Source organism: Apteryx rowi, unplaced genomic scaffold (assembly GCF_003343035.1).
Source record: "Apteryx rowi isolate R43461 unplaced genomic scaffold, aptRow1 scaffold_310, whole genome shotgun sequence".
Taxonomy (NCBI): domain Eukaryota; kingdom Metazoa; phylum Chordata; class Aves; order Apterygiformes; family Apterygidae; genus Apteryx; species Apteryx rowi.
In genome coordinates this window covers 838,531-858,389 of record NW_020449531.1, presented here as the reverse complement: position 1 = coordinate 858,389, position 19,859 = coordinate 838,531, and the positions used below count along the sequence as shown (strand labels likewise).

Genomic DNA, 19,859 nt, shown 5'->3' with positions numbered 1-19,859 from the left:
GAAGGGGACACAGTCTTACTGTAACAAAGCAGTAGTTCTGTAACCTTTTTATTTCTTTTTTTCCATCTTGATTTGGAGGGCTAAGCTATTCTCCTTATTTGATCTGTTGGATATCTCCTCTCTTAATTTTTAGTTCAAGAATCATTTGTGTGGACCTGGGTTAAACTTCTTTACAGAATCCTGCAGGACTGGAAAAACTTCTTGCTCCTAAAGTAAGAGCATTTTCATTAAGACCGTTGACACACAGGCTCTTTCAGCTGCAGCTATGCTCTCTGCAGAGATTATTGCCCTAATTTGCTTCTTACAGTTTTTTACTAGAAGTCACCATCACCACTGCTTATCTAGTGGCTGAGCTGTTTACAGGAATGCTCCCTAACTTCTGGTCGTCAAAATAAGCCAGATCAGCCAATACTTATTTTTTAAATATTTAAGTTAATCCATTTCTTCTTGACTCGAATGCATTAGGAAGCATGTGTGAAGCTCAGCAGCTAATATGAGAGACTGGGAATAAACAGCCAGGCACAGATCTGAGGTAGTAGCCTGTTCAGCTGGCATAACTGCTGCTTGAAAAAGCCTGAACCACATCCTTTGGAGCTTTTGACAGACTCAAGCATTTATGATTGTATACTGCTTTTTGCTTCGCGTTGTTTATTTCGATAAAGTCTAGCCCTGAAAAATATAAAACTGAGGTAACTCTTCTGTTTTGGGGGGACTTCAGTCACACTATATGAGGTATGACTTTATAATGAAAAAAATTGTTTACCGTCCTGATTTTTACTGCTATAAGTATATAGTATAGACACAGTCATATGGGCATAGAAGTGTTCCCATGGATAAAAGTTTATAACAGCTGGGAAACAAACGAATACATGCTATACTTGGCATAAGCATTTCTATACCGGTACACTAAGAGTTTCCCAATTCTTCTGCCTGTGCAGCAAGGGAGCAGAGCTTCCTAGTTAACACCTAAGTTAACTTTACAGTGCTGTAGCAGGAGGACCTGAAAATAGGTGTGAAAGATCCTATCAGTTTGTTTTTTTGAATGGCTTTCTGAGAAGATCCTAAAAGCAAGGTACAAGGAGAGATGATGATGCATCTGTAGAAAAGATTAATTTGGGAACTTAAATTTTGGGTAGACTAGCTGTATTTTTCCCCATTTTAAGATGCTGTTCAGCAAAAGAAAGAAAAACCTTATAAAAACACCGGATTTTAAGAGACAGCAAAAATGGAAAAGTCATCCTTAAAAAAACTGGCATGAGATTTGCCTGCTGTGTGACTAATGGTGCTGCATAAAGTATCAGCTCAACCTCATATGGCAGCATTGCAACGCTTCGCTTTCTACCTCCAAAAGGCAAGTGGTAAATATACTTCAATGCTACAGAAAAGCCAACAAATGTGTTTAATAACAGTTTGTTGGTCACACAACAGATGTTGTGTAGAACTGCACAATTAGTTTCTATCAAGAAGACCCAAAACTGTAAAGACAGTTAAGAACAGATTTAAAAGGTAAAGCTATTTAATCATTTAAAATTCAATTGCTATTCCAAGGAACAAAGAAGTCACTAGAGAGATTATCTGAAATGGGGAAGTAAAAATTTAAGTGTGGGCACAATGAGCACAGTGGAGAATAAAATACTAGCAAGACCTGTAAAAAACACCACCATCAAAGTTTTCTTTCACTGAGAGAATTGACAAAAACCAAAATAATCTTTTGGATTCATTTTTCAGGTATACATTAGTGTTAATTTATTTTTTATCTTAATTTATTATCAAAATGTAACAATGACAGATATCCACTAATATTTTTACACTTTCAAAGAAAGAGCCTATATACAACTACAAATAGGTCAGCACTATGGGGAAGGTTGATTCTTGCAATTCAGGTTTGCTTCACTCCTTGAAAACAGAGCTAGAGGGATGCTTGTGATTGATAAGGAGAAGAAATGGCAGCAKGAACTTTACATTTTACACCAAAATATCTCTGGCACTCACCAAAATTCTAGCAGATGAAGAAAAATCTTTGCAGGAATTTTGGGGAATTTTTTTGCTACAAGGAGTTTGACTAATTTAGTTGTATTATGAAATTGATTTTTCCCTCCCAAACAGTGAAATTAATTAGACTGGGAAGAGAAGGAAACATCTACTCAGTCCCTGGGCTCCTTTACAAATTTTAGCCTTTGATTACAACATACATGGGCTGTGGGACAAACATAACTTTTCTGAAATAAGCAAGTTAAGGGATTCATTTTAATTTCAACTGTTAATTAAAATAACTGATTTTTGAATTTGAGACTCTGTAGAGCTGCAACTCAGAATTAACTTTTATAAAAGAGATAAAATTTATTTAAAAATGGGATTAGACGAACAGGTTCTGGCACATTCAGCCTTCAACTCCAAAAAAGCTAAAGCAGTAGGTCCTGTCAAAACAAACAGATACATATCTGTGGAAGGTACCTGTGGTCCTAAAGGAACCATTCCTCTTGGAGGAGTCATTCTCTGCATTGGCCCACCCATGTTTGGATGCCCTGAAAAGAAAATTAAGTATTTTGAACAACCATGCAATATAGGAGCACCTTCTGAAACAACTTTAACAAATCATTCTTTCTTAGTTTAATGAAGAGCTTACAAAGCTTCAGTAAACTTTGAAACGTAGAGAGAAAGACTAAAGTTTGAGATCACAGTACTTTTGAGCATTCTACATAATTATTTTATAAAGGTACTTTACCCTGCTGCCGTGTTGGGTCCATCCCACTAGGCAATAATGGCTGACTTCCTGGGACACCTCCAAGTGCCTGCAGACATAGAAAATTGTTTTAAAAGGAGATAATCCACTGTAATTTATGTTAAATACAAATACAGGTATTTTGTTTTTAATTCTGAGATGGTTCTTCTAAGTGAAGAGTAATACCTAAGAGATAACTCTCCTAAATGCCTAAGACTCTGACTATGGATTTGCACAGACAAGCTCTTGGGCTTCCATGGAATTAGGGATAAATAAATTTCCAAAAATCTCCCTTGGCTAATTTTCTTTCTTTTTTCCCCAGTTCTTCCTTCACTTTACCTTACTATTTTTTAACCTCAGAATACTGCCTATTTCTCAGTTACCTGGCAATTTATCCTAAGCTTAAATTTTTACAGAGTTTTCCCTCTTAACCATTATTTTAACATCTTTCTTTAAGAGGCCAAATGTGGAGACTATGATTGTCTCTGAGACTGAGCCATAACAGAGCCAACCACACAGCATCCAGAGGGTAAGGTGCAGCAGGGCTGTGATGTGGTGGATATTTTAGCTTCCACTCTGCTTTACTGTTGTAAGGGCATTAATGCCAAGATAAGCCATTTATCCATCTACAGAAGATACAGAAGTCACAAAGCCTACTCCTAAATCTTGCCTTCAAGCACGAAGATACATTGTGTTGTTACTTCGCCTCCGGTCCAAATCAAACATATTATTTTAACCCCCCAAATTTTTATCTGCCCTTTGGGTTTATAGTAAGTGATTTAGGTTTAAGGCTAATTTCTGTAGCCTCTTACCTAAAGTTAGTCAGCTAGGAAAATGTTGTTATAAATGGATCTTTGTGACTCGCCCACAAAGTACTATTTAACATTTCAAAACAGCAACACATTTTCAGGAAAAAACTATCTGGAGTGAGTAAATCTGCTATTATGAAAGTGATGTATTCAGGCAACACAGGTGTTGCTTACTGAGGGAATGCATCAGTTACTCTTGACTTGGAAATACTGTGGTGGTTAGGGACACATACAAAAGGGAACCTACCTGCATATATTCTAAGGTTTATTTCCACAGGAGGCATGAAATTCAAAACTAAGATCCACATTGTTACCTCATTTAACACCTAGTTAAAAGGCACTCTATTTTAAGATTTATGGAATATATATAATCAGAGACTACATCATTTAAATCAGAGTTTTACACTGACTTCAGCATCTTAAAAGTCAGGATGATATGTAAGAACAACACATGAAATACACAGAGAAATGTTGAATACTAGCGAAGCAGAACTGGTCATTTCTGTCAGAGATGACAGGTGGCAAATAAGGCAGAGGAGGGAGGAGCTGCTCTGAGCACACTGACCGAACACTTAGGCAGCAACTCGAGTGTGGATAGTTACGTAAGGGACTGCAGTTCCTTTCCAATGTACCGTATTACTTTTCAAGAAAACCGAGTATATCTGCATAGCACAATGCATTGCCAAGAGCGAATGCTCTTGTAGGACGAGATGTTCAAGTACAAGAGGGATCTCAGGCACACTAGTGTGGCACTCAGTATTTGCTAACTTTCCCAGCATCCTTACACAGCACTGCACTGCGCTATGTACGCACGCCCTGTGTTACACTTCCTTGCCTAAGAAATACAATCCCTATTGCAATGTATTGATGGATAGAATTATATTTACAATGGGAATTTTAACTGTGATTTTTACTGACTTTCATGTAATCAAAACTTCAACCTTAAAGCTGCATTACAATAGTTTATTACTTCCACATACTGCCCATATATACTGTAACTTACAGTATGGCAGTGTTGCCAAAAGCAGTAATTCATGAATACAGCATAATGCAAATGAATCACAAGAGCTGTAATTCACTAAGATTACGCCACAGCTCTAAACTGAAAATAATGTAATGTTCAGACAAAAATAGCTTTTGAAACTAAAACTGCAGGTTGGCAGTACTTTTATAGCGTTCACCACATCCAGTTTTTACCTGCCAGTATTTACATAATTCAGAAACGCAGAAAGAGAAATAAAAGAATAAGTGAAAGCCAAATGCTGGTGTATCTTTGGCTAATGTATTATTGAAAGGTGAAAAAAGCAGGAAGGTGTTTTGTACAGAGTTACAATATATCTGTAACAAATATGTAACTAAAGCACTAATTAAACTGCACTCTTGTATTGTCCGTTGATGATCACTTCAGGAATGTTAATTAAGTCACTCATTTCCCTTTTGCGAAAGTAGCTATGCTGTATATAACTTTACCTGCTCTCTAACATCATCAAAAGGAACATTTGAAAAAGTCTTGCAGCCTGAAGTTTCCAGCTTACTAAAATTTAAACTTCAACTTTCTGGCAACAATGTGCAGTGCTCAAGACCAGTTTATTGACACTGCGTCATAGAGACATAAAAAACAGCCATAGCTGAAGCTGGAGCGGAAGTCTCCTCATCAAGCTGTGACCAAAAGAAAGACAGTTCTGGAAGGCTAAGTTGCACAAAAAAACTATTCCACTATCCTATCAACCTTTTCCAATCTTATAAATGACCCAGTTTCTCTTTCAGAGCTCAGCTGATACTTTTCTGTCTGCTTATCTCTAACTTTTCATCTGCTGACAACTGCTTTCTCCTCCTCTATTTACTCTTAAGGAGTAGAGAACTTAAAAATACAAACGTTATCTGCTTCCAGAACCATCTTTTCACAGATGGGCCAATAAAGGTCTCTGCTGACGAACAGCAGCTCATTACTCATTCTTGTTACACAAGCATGCATATCCTTTGATGGAGATGAGAGAAATTGGGAATTCGATGCTTTCATAAACTCCTCAGAGTGCCTGCAAGAGGCACAGTGTGCTTTAAGATAGCTGTACCTCACCGATGATCTCCATAACTGTGAATAAAAATACTTTACGCATCTAAGAAGGAATAGGAGGGAGTGATGCATTATATGTAGAATTCAGTAAAATAACTCTCAGAGCTAACTGCTTAATGTGGTTAGGGAAGTTTACAGAATATAGCAACTATGCAGACTTTCTACCACCTTCTCAGAGGAGACAGCATCAATTGGCTGAGCTTAGCAGAGCCGTGCACAAGCCAACAATATTCTCTCTCTATAGACAGGCTTAATGCACAATAAATTTTGAGGCGTAGACACCAATTAAGCGTAAGCATGAGCTGAAAGTGGAATGGCGTATCTGTCATGCACCATATCAAAATAGCCTTTTAATGGTCAGATGAAATGGGGTGGAGAGAAACTAAGTGAGTTTTGTACGTTAGAGAAATTGGTATGTTAGAGGCAGCAAGAGAACATTCCCTGTTCTCAACACTGTCGCATGTCCTTGGAACACAAATGTGCATCAGTGATAAGTTCTTACCTGATTGGGTATTCTTAAAGGTGGCCTTGGACCTCCAGGGTACCGAGGGGACATGAAAGGCTAGGAAAAAAGAAACACTGCTGAATAATTCAAATTAGCTTGTAAATACTGTATTGAGTCACTGGGCATATGGCTTGTGTCATGCTCACATTGCAGGAATCCAGCTTACATACTTCCACAGAGCACATTATTCTGCAATAGCTCAGTACATTATTCTGCAATATTTAGCAGGACTAAATAAATTTAAAGATCCTTAGTGAATGTAGCTATGAAGATACACTATTTAAAATTTTGCTAAAGCTATTGTGAAAGCAGAGTATAAACAACTTAATGCATGATCTATGAAGAATAATAAACTATTCAGACCACAAAATCACACATCTAATCTTTTCACTGGTTAAAGGGGAGAGATAAGAACCCTGGAATATGAAAGAAAAATGTTCTTGGAAGAGTCAAGAAGTAAATAACAGCATAATAATTTGCAAATACTTTCCCTTCACTTTTTCATAGTAATATAATAAAGTACAATACAAGATTTAACCTGTGAGGACACAGATTTCAAGTTTGTCATAAATATCTAGAACTTTGGTGGTTTATATGAGCTGTATTAACTTGATGTTGTACCCCTCCCATCCCTTCATACATAACTCCATGCTCAGTACAACTCCTCCTCTCTCAAAACCAAGGATCCGCTCAATTCTGTCATCCCATCCTGCACTCTATGATGCACTATATGCGTTCTAGTGGCTTTTGGCTACTACTATACTACTTCATAGCCAAGAAAAAAAGTCAGACCCTTACATTAAGACCAGAAATGAATGATAAATGAATACTAGCATCAGCAAATAAATTTAACATCTCTACTTGTTCCACCTCCAAATGTGACGGCAAGATTAGTGGCAAGTTTGAGATCCACAGGAAAAAGGCACAAACATCTGACTAGACAGATGATGAAGAGGATTATTTTGGCAAGCAAATGTACCTATAACTCCAGAAGAAAATGAAGAGCTAAAAGTATACTTTGACTGTGAACATGGAGACAAAAAAGACTTTTAAGATTCTTTTAAGAGTTGAAGGAAAAAAATCTTTCCTTCCATGAGGTTTCCTCTCAAACCTTCTACTAATATACTAGCATCTTCTCTCCTGTGCCTAAATTGTCAGGCACTGGCAAAGCAAAAATGCCATGCAACTATGTGTTATGAAACAGAAACTCACTTCTGTTCACGACACTGCCCTGGGCGTCATAGGAGAAGTGAGAGATATAAAAGAAAGGATGTTCCCATGGAACTTTCCAAGACGAATATCTCATGACAAATAAGGTATTGCACAAACCCACACTTTGAGGCCTCTTGGAAAAAAAAATACTTACACAGGAACCATCTAGTCTGCTATAGCTAATGACCACAGACAGTTCACTAAAACTCTGTGGTTGACATCATCCTTTCATGAATGAATGGCATATTTGGGCTCTGTCAGTTGTAATGTGTTTTAAACTAAAATGCCAGTGATCATCATTATCAGTAAGATATGTAATATTATTAGAAATAATTAGCAACACAATTACATTACTAATAATTAGTAATCATATTTTTCATGTGATCTGCAGAAAAAAATTAACTGAACCCTTCACTTCTCAGAATCAGATGAAAGCTGTAGTAATAATCTGCTACATAAACACATGCTCTAAACAGATACTAGAAAGCAATTTAAAATACAGAGGCTTCACAAACTGGAGAAGAAAAGTTAAATGACAATTATGAAAAGACTGCATAAGTAAAAAGAGCATCTGAAATTATGCATTATAAAAGAGGGAGGCTTATTCATGTCTTCTATCCATGAGGGCATATCTATGAGGGTGAGGGTGAGAAAGAGAAGAGTTGTGCATGTGGCAAAGGCTGTAAACATTAAGATGCTTGTGAAGAAGTAAAAGTAGGAGGAAACTAGAAAACAGTTTCCTTAAAGGTCAATCAATTGCATTCTGTGGAGTGCGGCAAACTCTAGTGAATATTGTGTATTTGGTTTACTATATTCAGCAAACAAGACCTTACATTTATTTACACTTGTACATCTCATAAAAAGAACAGAATAATGTCTGTCAAGTCAACCATATTTTAACACAGTATTGCATTACTAGTAATACATTAGTGCATTACTCACAGAATGTCTACTCTTTCAACTTTCAGATTTTCTTTCAAGCAGGATGGAAACCATTTTATCACCTTTAATCTACTTATGTCCCCTGTTCTCCCAATGGGTTCATCTTTCTATCCATTTTATAAAAATCCTAAAAAATGATCTTAACATACTTTTGTATAGCAACAAAAGTATATAAAAAGTGCTTTACATGTCCAATGCTGCAAAAAATAAAAGAGCACAAAGTTCGGAAACAGATACATTTTGCATTAACCAGAGCAACAGGTTGTTCATACAAAATTACAATTTTATTTTTCAAAACTTTTCCAATGCCTAACAATTAGAATCCCTATTTTTTGGTTTGCAGTACTCCCGACATCAGTAGCTGCTCTGGATATCTGAGTAGATCTGGATATAGGTAGGTACCAAGTCTATTTAATAAAAGGCTCACAGAGTAAGCCTTCTCTGACATGATATAACAAGTTACCAATAGTTTCTTTGGAGGCATTGTTTCTTAAGCAGGCATTTAGGCAGACTTTGATTTGGGAGCCAGTGCTTATATTCTTGTCTGATTTGTTAGTTCATTGCATGGAATAACTATAGGAGCCTCTCTGATACAACTCTGTCTTAAAAGAAGTTTAATATACTGTAAATATTTATATATTTCCCTTAAATTTATTTGTGGAAATGTTTAAAACTTCTCATATTCTTTAAGCAATTCAATATAAGTGGAACTGAAATGAATGACTTAATCTGCTAAATTTCAGATAGATATTATAGCTCCTGATGATCCCTGGATATGAACACTTTACAGTTCTGTAGAACAGGCAAGAAAACATATAAACAACTGGGAATCACAGTTAATGTTTTGCAGAATATAAAGTACCAATATACATACTGTACCAATAAAGTATCCAATATAAAGTATATAATATATATAAAAAAGTACCAAAGAAATGCCATATAGCATTATATAAAATGGTGAGATAGTGATGTTCAAGGACAACTCTAAAAGATTTTAAGCTGTTTTGAAGCAGTATTTAGTATTCAAGGTTACCACAAAACTTCTATCACCAAAAGAAAAACTTAAATATTTTAATTGTCATGTTACTTTTTCAACTTCTCCTTCTCCACCATCAATGTGGTGTTTGTCCCCCAAAAGTCCTTGCAAGACTCCAGAGAAATTCTGCCAAATATTTTAATGAAAATGTATTCAATACGAAGAGCTTTTCAGCCAATTAAGTGATTAGGAACACCTTCTCGGTCACCCTCAAGCCTGACACACGTATGCTGTCATTAAGCTCTAGACATTCCAAGAAGGAGGCACTCATCGTCACAAACGGCATTTTGCCACTTCCTTGTAATCAACAGCTGACATTTAGTCCCTTATCTAGTTTTACTTTAGTGTTAAAGAGTAGCTGGAATGAGCATAGTTTACGGAGGACCTACTGTGGACTTTTGTTTCTGACAGTTTGTAGCGCTCTCTTGCCTTGAGTTCTTGCAAACTTTTTCCTTGTCTTCTCTTAAAGATATTGCAGCATATATATCACAAAAAGTAACGGGTTCAAAACATAAGCAATAATTTAAAAACAGAGACCATAGACTTTAAATCACTCTATGTAGCTCTTGTCTTTTGAAGGCAAAGAATAAATTCTTTGTACGTTGAAGCCAGTCAGACATCTCTCTCTGCTAACTCAGCCTTGTGTCAATTCAGAATTCAGCATCTTGATAGTCTAAACCTTTAATGGATGCCGACACTAAATTCACAGCAAGACAGCCTTCTTATTTGTCCCAGAGTTCAACTAAGGGGACTGGTTAGGTGCCAAATCAATGAATCAAACACTTCCCTGTTTACCCCAGCTAGCAAGAAATGAGAGAGCTATCTGCAGTGCATAGATTACAAGAGAATTTCCTCAACATATATAGTCAGAAAGGATTACAAATATATAACTAGTCAAAAAATAATAAAGGTAAAAATAGAAAAAAAATAATTGAAGTAGAAAAATATGACAAAAGATAGGTACCACAATTTAATAATACAGCAACAGATTTAGCTATCAGGTCTGAAGAAGACAGGGGGGCAAAGGACATATCTCCCTGGAACTTTCTTTATGCATGAGGATGTAGGATGCTCTTCAACCAACATATATCTGGCATTTGAGGGCCAAATCTTGCTTAGCGAGATCTTGTCTAAGGGAAACCTTGAGCAACGTATTTGAGTATACAATCTCTCAAGGAGTAGCTCTGACTGAGAAAAGGGATATAACCAGAGTGGTTCCATTCCCCACTAATTTTCAGATACTGAAAGAGCCCTCCAGGGTTTTTAGTAACTACTGCAGCCTTCAGGTTGCTCTAATCTGCAACAGGGACATTATACTGAGTAAGAGGAGGTAAAGACAATGATTTTGCACACCACCCTAAACTACAACTAACTCCTCAAATGGAATTCAGGAACTGCCACATAACTTCACTAATTTATTACGAAAAGCAAAAAAACAAAACAAAACAAAAAAGAAAAGAACATGAAGAAAACAAAAAGCGTAGCCCAGAATGCCTTATCTAAGGCACGGCTGAAAACACGTCTCTAGGTGGAGGTGCCACCAACATTTGCAAACATGCGTGTCACAGAAGTTGCAGCAGCACCAGAAGTGGTTTTGGAAACAGCTTGCTAAAGACACCTGCAGACTCTAGTATACTGTAATTACTGCCGTTAGGTATAAAATTCAATAATTTGGTTTCACAAACAGCATCTTGAAAGCTGTTGTCATGCAGCCAAGACCAAAGGAATATAAGAAGAAGCTTCTACTAAACTGGGAGAAAAAGAAGTGGGATAGGAAAAAACTTTTGTACGGACACCACAGAAAATATATATTCATCACTTTACAGTAAATAAAATATTAAAGAACTGATAGTACATAAAATAAAGTCAAGATGTGAAGTGTCAAATTTAGTTAGCTCCTGCTCTCATCAAGTCCTATTATAGCAAAGTATTAAAAAGGCTCGAGTAGAAGAAATATCCAAGAACTTTAGTGATGGTGCCACAAGTTCTAGTATTTTCTGTTACCTTCCTGCTAAAGAAAGAATCCTAAAAGTGTACAGAGAGAGTAAAGGGTATTTTATAAGCTGTGTATTTAATACAATTTTCCAAGGTATGTGTGCATATGTGTGTGTCTGTGTGCACGTACAATGTAAAAATCTTGTAAGATACTATTCTTAACCCCTGGGAACACAAAGGGACAAGCAGACAATAAGTTTCCAGTAGGGAACTCTTTGAAGATGCAAGGCTGAAGTGTCGGTAGTTTTACTGCCTACTTTCTGGTTCTGATATTCAAGAAAAATGGTTTCCCGACAAATTATAAAAATGACATCCCACTAAAAAATATCCACCAGGAAGCTGATGACATAAACACACAGATGCCAGCCTGCTTCTCTGCCAGTTGTGTAAATTTTATTCTGTCTTTTTTTAGTTGTTTAGGCTACTCTAGAATATGACGTGTTTTAGTCTTCTAGTACCTAGCACTGGAAGAATAAATGAATTTTAAATATGGTATTCCAGTAAGTACCACAAATTTCAAGAAATGTATTTTTCTTTAAAATTACTTTCTTTCTAAAAGTTGGGAATGTAATGTGTCTGCTTCCAAATACAGCTAAATTAGCTTTTTGCACTGATGTTTTTAATTCTTTCTTTACTCATACTCATACACTTAATTACTCCAATTTTTTCCACATAAATTGCAAAATTTTCAATAATCCACATTCAAATAACTAATCTTGAATATTGCTCACATTTGAATTCCTATTTCTTGCTTAATGAGATAGAATTTAAAGTAAATATCCGAATCTATCCCAATATCTATATATTACACGATATCCTCTGATGTGTTATCCTGGATAGGAGAACTTCATGTAACAAACAATCGCAGGGTAACAAATAAATGTAGTTCAAAAAGAATTATTATAGTTACTGGGCCTGAGTAATGGTGACGCTATACACATCTGCTAACATAAAAATACCAAGAGACAAAATAACAGTGAACAAAGCTAGGGCTGTTTCCCTGCGGAGAATAAAATGGAATGAATAATGCCTGAACAGGAGAACCTTGTCTACATGGTATGAAAAAAATACTTTTTCAGTCAGGTAGCTTAAAATAACAACATTAATCTATATTCACATTAACATCTTCCTAGCTAGCTATATTAAGAGGTTTGTTTTAACTCAGGAGAAAATACAGATGTCTGATCAAAGCAGGATGAAAGATATGTTTTTAAAACACATCACTGACCTGTTTTAAATGAATGCATTTAAGCTTAGCACAGTCAGAGCAGTACTTTAACCAGTCTCAGCTGCCCAGAAGATGAGCTCTGGGGCCGACTGGTTTGTATTAGGGTTACTTGCTAAGTAGCAAGCACGAAAGGCTTAGGAACTTGATGCACATTCACTCTGCAAATGGCTAAAGCCATTGAAGATGTTGCACACCCAGCTCTTCCCTTCCAGTGGCCGTACTGTTCTGCCAGAGGTAAGTGTTCCCGCGGAGACCCCAGGAAAGGGGATGGGTTTGCATTTGCATGCGCTTCAGCACAAGGCCATGGAGGCAGGCCAGCCGCCGGTGTGTGCGTTCACCCGGGCAGCTCCGTGTTGCAGTAGAGACGGGCACCGACCCTCATCCTGCATCCTGACACGACACGGGGGCAGGAACTACCCCCTGCAGTGTTCAGCGCTGGGAGATGGAGGCTACTGCTCTAACAGCTCCTAACATCTCCATGTGGCAGAGGACGCCTGCTCCGTACTCTTAGCTGCATTTTATATGGCTTGGGAAAGTAGAGGAATGGGTTGGGTCCTGCTTGCACCAGAATGCAGAAATGTCTTTAGAAAGCAGTTGCGCGTGTGGACAGAGTGCACTGGCGGAGGAGCCATTAACAACGCATATTACATTAGGGGGCAGGAAACAGGCTTCGTGGCTCTGCAGTGCAGGAGGCAGCTGAACTCTCAGCACTGCTTAATTCCAGCTCTAGCGCAGACAGTGCACTGCAGGCTTCCCAAAACCTTTTCTAAATTCAGATTTTTAAAGCAAACAAAAACAAATGTGAACTGCTTTTTAGCATACTGTCTTTTTAAATGCACCATCAATTTAGAATAATTTTCTTATATTGTACATTTAACCACTTTGAGAGGCTGATGATATTCCTAACTAGAGAATGTCTCTTAGGGAAATGACAGAGCATACAACAAATTAAATAACACAAGATGAAACACAGTTTAGCACTCAGTAGAGAAAAGGACTAGAATAGTTCTAATTGGTTTGTATGATTCAGTCACCATAATCAGCACAAATAAAGTCTAAATACTATTTATCACCAGAAGCTGTAAAATGGAACCGCAGCCTTAACTAGTACACACACTGTGACATAGTATTTTAAACGAATCGTGCTGCTACTTGATAAGCGGGTATGCTAGGGGGGTCCAATTTACTACCTTCTAGGTCATAAGTCAGATATGAATTTTCATAAAGAGCAAATCTCTTCATTTACTCAAGTTCTATATGAACTGCATATAGTTTAGATAAATGAAAAACAAAACAAACAAAAATCTTTGTTCTTCTCTCCTCCAGTAAAAAAAAAAAATGAATTCAATTGCCAAGTTATATATTCTGTCTCTGAAAATATGACTCATATTCTTTTTCATCTTCAAACTCTATTCCTGATTAAAATGATTGGCATTATTTAATTATTTACAGTCCAAATGGTAAGAAATGCTTACTTGATAATTTTCTTTCATTTTCTCATTATGGTATCAGTACTGAAAAAATATTAGAAAGCAACATTTTAATATATCTCCTTAAGACTTTGATATTTTATAAAATGATTTAGAGATGGTTGACAACTACCATTGGTGTAAGTGCTTCCATTAGCCATGAAATGTTTTTTTGGTCTTAAGGAGTACAGTGATGAGCAATAAAATATGCGTGAACTGAATTTATCCAAGTATTAATAATTCATGTATTTTCATTTATTTAGTTTCCTCTCTTTTGTGGACATCTCCATCAGTAGTCCTGGTCACCACAGTGTACCACAGAGTGTCACTCTTGATTAACACATTTTAATTCTAACCATCACTAAACTAATTTAGCTCTCAAAATGACACACTTGTGCTGGCACAGTTTGCTGATAAGCATAAACATGTAACTTATCTTCTTTGAAGCTCAGACAGGCTATCATCAATGCTTAACAAAAATTACTTTTCTATTCAATTGCATTTCACTGTTAATTATATAACCCTCTTGTCCTCCTTCACCCCCCAAAAGGCTGCTAGGATGTTAGAGGTCTTTCTTTTATATTTTACCCAATACTTTACTGCATATCTTGTAATCTACAAGTATATAAATCAAATGATCTGTTTCTCATCTGCACTATTTCACATAAAATTGTTTGTGTTAGATCCTCAGCACAGAGAAGTGAAGCATTTCTCTTTATGCTGGCCTTTTCTGATCACCAAATCTATTTTCATGAACAAGTACTTCTTTGCACTGCTGATGAGGATCTCCATAAAAATCATTTCCGTATTTATGGTTTTCTAAGAGCTGCCTGACGTGGTCTGGCAACCTATATATAGCAACAGCAAGAGGTCTGATTTAATTTAGAGTGTAGGGCACAATTAAAAAAAAAAAAGATTGAAAAGCCTTCCACAGACCTTCGTGTTGCCACCATTTAAGATTCTGAAAGTTATAACCCCAACAATACTATCCCTTCCATTGAAACGAATGCTTTATCCCTCACCAAGAAATACTGGACTTGTTCTGCAATATGAAGGAATACTGCAGTGCTATGAATATACTTCTGCAAGGGAGAGTATACCTTGTACACTCTGCATCCAAAAATGAAGAATAAAACCTCAGAAAAAAACTCAAACAAAAATCCTTTGTCCCTAGCTAAACATCTCCCTGGGATTTTAGAAGCAGGATCTTCCTGCTAGCCAGGTTACTGGCTAGAAAATTTGAGAAAGTAAGTAACACTCATTTTGATGATAGATGATCTTTAGGAATTGCACTGTTATTGCATCTGTGTCACTTTATGGGAAATACCATTATCTCATGCTCACGAAGATTTAGCAAGTGGGAGAGAAAGAGGCTAAATTATGCACATGATATTTAAAAGAGATTTCAAAAGCAGCACAATTTTAAAAAGGCTATGAAATACATGTATTTTAAACCAGGTTAATAATTTCAATTTTTATTTTTATTAAATTAAAATATTACAGAAAATAGAACTAATCTCTTCAAAATCTTATTAAAGCTAAAACTGGAAGGTCAGGAAGTATCACCCTTTTTAAAAAAATAAACCATATTTTCATAATTCAGACACTTTACACACAGCTCACTAAGCATGAGGAACTATTTTCTCCAATGCAGCAATCCTGCTAGTCACCCCGGACTATGACGTATGATTGATCCTTTGGAACAACTTTGAAAATGACAAACCAGGGTTTGTTAAAAATAATTACTGCTGTTACATTTAATAAATATATTATTGTGAAGCTACATGCGTTATCTTCCTCCGAAGATTTTGGTTTAAAAACCAAGCACTTGTGGCTCATGTAAAGAGTAACAGTCAAGCTATGACAGGAACTGAATTAACCTCAACAGAAGGAAACATATATAAATGTCAGCCCCTCCCCCCACTTCTTAGCCCGCTCCAGAAGTTAAGCGCAATGCCAGGTTTGGTGCACGGTCAGCACATCACAAACGACAAACTGATTTTCTGGAGAGGATTCTGAAAGGAGAGAACGGATCCCCCAGGTGCGTGATTTATCCCCAATCCCCCCCTCCTCGCCTTCGCTCTAAGCCACAGCCAGCAGCAGCTCTGCGGCTGCCTGAGCTGTGCGTGTGGAAGGGAGGCGGGGGAAGTGTGGGCTCAAAGCTTATTTAGTTACTCAAGCTGAGCAGTTTTAATTTGTTCTAACAGTTATGAGCAGTAAAACCATTACCACAACTGCAGGACAGAATTATCAAAGCCAGCAGATGTCAGACACCTTTATCTTTTTAAAGTTGACTTTATTTCTGTTATTTAGAGAAAACGAAAGAAAAAAGAGGAACAAACACAAACTACTTACAGATCTCTTTAGATGCTAATCCCCTCCCACTTAGTCTAAAAAGTCAAATTAATTATTAAGGTATTTTAAATTATAATGCAATACTGACAAGGGCAAAACTGCACAGACCCCAATTCTGCAAAGAATTAAACATACAAATATTTGTATGCACTTGAGTATTCCCAGTGGGTGCAAGTCTGCACTACCAGGGTGGATGCATTTACAGACAGTGGAGATTCCAAAGGTACAATAAATTTCTCCTTACTAGCATTAATTATATAGACCGGGTGGCGGAGGGGGGAGAGATCGTCTTCAAAATCCACTTTCATATTTTCAAAGCTTTTTGAGGCCTACCAAAGCTGCTAGCTTTACTTAGAAGCTATATTTGCAGCTTTGATGATGTTTCAGTTGCTTACAGTAACATTGAACAATCCATGACGCTTTTGAAAACTTCTGGGACTTCAATGTATCTGCTCTACTCAGGATCCAATTCTTCAACATTTCACTTTTTGCACCTACACTTATTACCTCCTTTGCTCCATTGTTTGGCATTTAGCATAGGGGGGAGCATGTAGCACGTGCGGCTAATTCTGCAGTCATGTGCCAGTTCATTTTTAATGACGTGTATATTTATATTTTAGCAGAAAATATAGCACAGTAGCTTTTTGATTTTTCCAGAGAAACTTGAGACTTTATCTCTACAGTCTGAATAATAAGTATCTCCTCGCTTTCCTAAGCAAAAATGAAGGGCTTCCTGTATCAAATACAGTTTCATCTGTGTCATGGGTAAATTTTACTAGGAACTTGAGATTTCCATGATTCAAAACTGAAAAATATGGAACAGCTGATTCTTTCAATCTTTACCAAAAAGAAGGCAGACTGCAGATTTTGCATCAAGGAGAATATAGATTTTCCAACTACCACCCATAAATTGTTTCCTGTGAACAAGTTTATAATTGTTCTCAGGAAGGGTAAGCAGACAGGCAATGCTGTGAAAGTGGGGAAAACATGAAGACCAGCAATGAAAGATAAGTGACTAAGCAGGATGCTGCCATTGTTAAACTAAGTGTGGCTGCTTGAAAGAAAAATCAGATGGGGATAAGAAATGGTAATGCCCGGGAAAACCAGGAAACTACATGAGGATTAGAGGAAGACAATAGCTGAAACAGTTCAAAGCAGTTTGAAAAGAAGCAAAATATTTTCAAAATCACTGTAGATACACACTATGGAGCTGCAAAGATCAATCTGAGGGACATCTGTATCATTTAACTTTAGTCAGGTAATTTAGGTGCCAGAATGAGGAATCTTCATTCCTTGTACAAACAACGACCCTTCAGTGGACAAATCACAGAAACAACACAGTGACTTCAAAATGGATTTAAAGGGACACCAGAGGATTTCTCCCTCCTCATATTCCTTACTGTTGGATGCTTGTTGAAATTAACAATTTGGGAGGATGTTCTGTGAGTGTCAGGGGGCTGACAGAGCAGATCACATACCCAGCAGATCCCTAGCCAGTAGAATAGTTTCCAGGAGACTAACCCATGTGAGCTAGATTAAGTGATTGCCAGGACTGAGTGAACCTGTAAATGGGCTGGTTTCACTCCCAGCTGTCTGGGAATCAGAAGAGATGTAAAGGTGCCATCTGTATTTATTTAGGAGACTTCACTGATCAGTGACTTTAAAAAAGAACAGACATTTTATATACTTCCACAGAAGCTTACAAAAACATTTTCTTTTATATACAAATAGTTCACTATTTCTGCTTTGAAATGCAAAGAGGTGTGTGTTGTTATTGATTTTTAATTCACTAATCTATTTTGGTTATTTTCACTACCTAAGTGCTATTTAAACTCAGTTTTTTTATAGACAACAGTAATGCTAGGCAGGAAGAGAAATGGAAAAGTTCTTTTTGCTCATCTGTCTTACTGTAAGAATGCTCTACCAGAGCATTAGGTCAGCTCTACTAAAGCACAACAAGGCTAAAAATAATACGTTAGCATAATACGGATTGAGCTAATCTGAGAATGAACAACTGCCACTAGATGGCATGACAGCCTTATATTCCTTTGGTGGGTTGAGGTTTGTTTTTTTTCTTTTTTTGCTTTATATAAGAGCAATATGTAACATTTGTATTTCAAACATGCTGTCAACACATCTTTCCCATGCCTATCCAAGTATTTCTGATTATCACCTATCAGTGAATGAAGCAAAATACATGACAATTTCTTTAGATTATATACACTGCTTAAAAATAAGGTTTAGAGGTAAGCTCAACTAAAACAAATGTTAACAAATTTGCTATGAAACAGTAATGAATTAAAAAAAAACCACTTTACTTATATGTGCAAAAGGTGTAGTCAATGGCAGAATTTAATGTTAAAAAATCTAACAAACTAAAAAAGTGAATTGTGAATTTCAAACAACCTATTTCCTCCAAATCTCAGTTGGCGCTTGAGGAGTTAACTACTCAGCAGTGTCTCCCAGGTGAGCTAAGTACAAACTCAATGTTGTTATCTGCCTGAGTGCCTTTAAAAAAAGAAAGTTTCTTTTATATAGATGCAGACATGGCAAAATGTTGGTCAACCAAGTAATAAAAGAGGTGAGGATCACTGGGGTTTAATTAAATATGCATTTAAATGTTTCTCATAATTGTATTGCAAAATCAAGCAACTTGGATCAGCTTTGCAGCAGTGCAAATTGTCACTAACTTGGAGAAAGACAATGGATTCCACTGGACTAGAACCTAGAACTTTATATTTAGCTGKTTGAAAAAATAACTAAAAGGCAAATAAAATCCCATGAAACCAATGCTTCTCATGCTTTTTAAAAATTCAAAATACTTCACTGAACACAAGCTCTAAAACCTTCCTCTGGCCTTTGTTTATTTATTTAGTAAAGCTGATCATATAAACAGAGAGACAGAAATATTTTGTGAAAAGATGAATTTAATGTATCTCAAATTTTTTAGCTGATTTAAAGATCAATAGAGATAGATGTAAATGGGCTAGCACTGTACTACCTGAAGAGTACTAGTATGCACCTGAATGCAATTCTTGCACTTCAAATGGGTACACTGGCACGTATCATGGAATAGAGGCGCACCTGGACTTCAAAATTTCCATGACAATACATCTAAATGGTCATGTCATTATTTTTTAATTCCTACCAAATCATGATAGGTAAGTATGAATTTCTTCAGATCTCATCGTCCCCAGGAAGAACAGAGTGAGGCTAGTACTTAATACTTGGAAGATCTCCCTATGCCTGTATCTAACAGAACTTTAAAAAATACCACTTCTGTATTGTACAGAACTAACTCTTGTGAGAAACGCCATCCTCAGACCAAAAACTGGAAATAAATTTGGTTGGTAAAATCATAGCCTCTTTGAATTCTATGACCTAATCCCTTCTGATCAGAAGAGGATGAGTTTACTTCATCTTAGATGATTTTATTACAGCCTTGTATAAAACTTTGGCTGCTGACATTATATGCAACCCCTAATGTTTAAACCCAAAGGTAAATACTACAT

The 19,859-nt window shown here is 36.6% G+C and overlaps 1 protein-coding gene across 1 annotated transcript in view; it reads right to left on the bottom strand.

Annotated features, from left to right (window-relative positions):
* Positions 1-19,859, bottom strand: part of SSBP2 (single stranded DNA binding protein 2) — a 175,831-nt gene that overhangs the window by 45,315 nt on the left and 110,657 nt on the right. The window contains exons 5-7 of the mRNA XM_026070465.1: positions 6,108-6,167; positions 2,726-2,792; positions 2,455-2,525 (exon numbers count right to left, since the gene is read on the bottom strand). Of these exons, the coding sequence (XP_025926250.1) occupies positions 2,455-2,525; positions 2,726-2,792; positions 6,108-6,167 (198 nt within the window). The remainder of the gene's footprint in view (positions 1-2,454; positions 2,526-2,725; positions 2,793-6,107; positions 6,168-19,859) is intronic.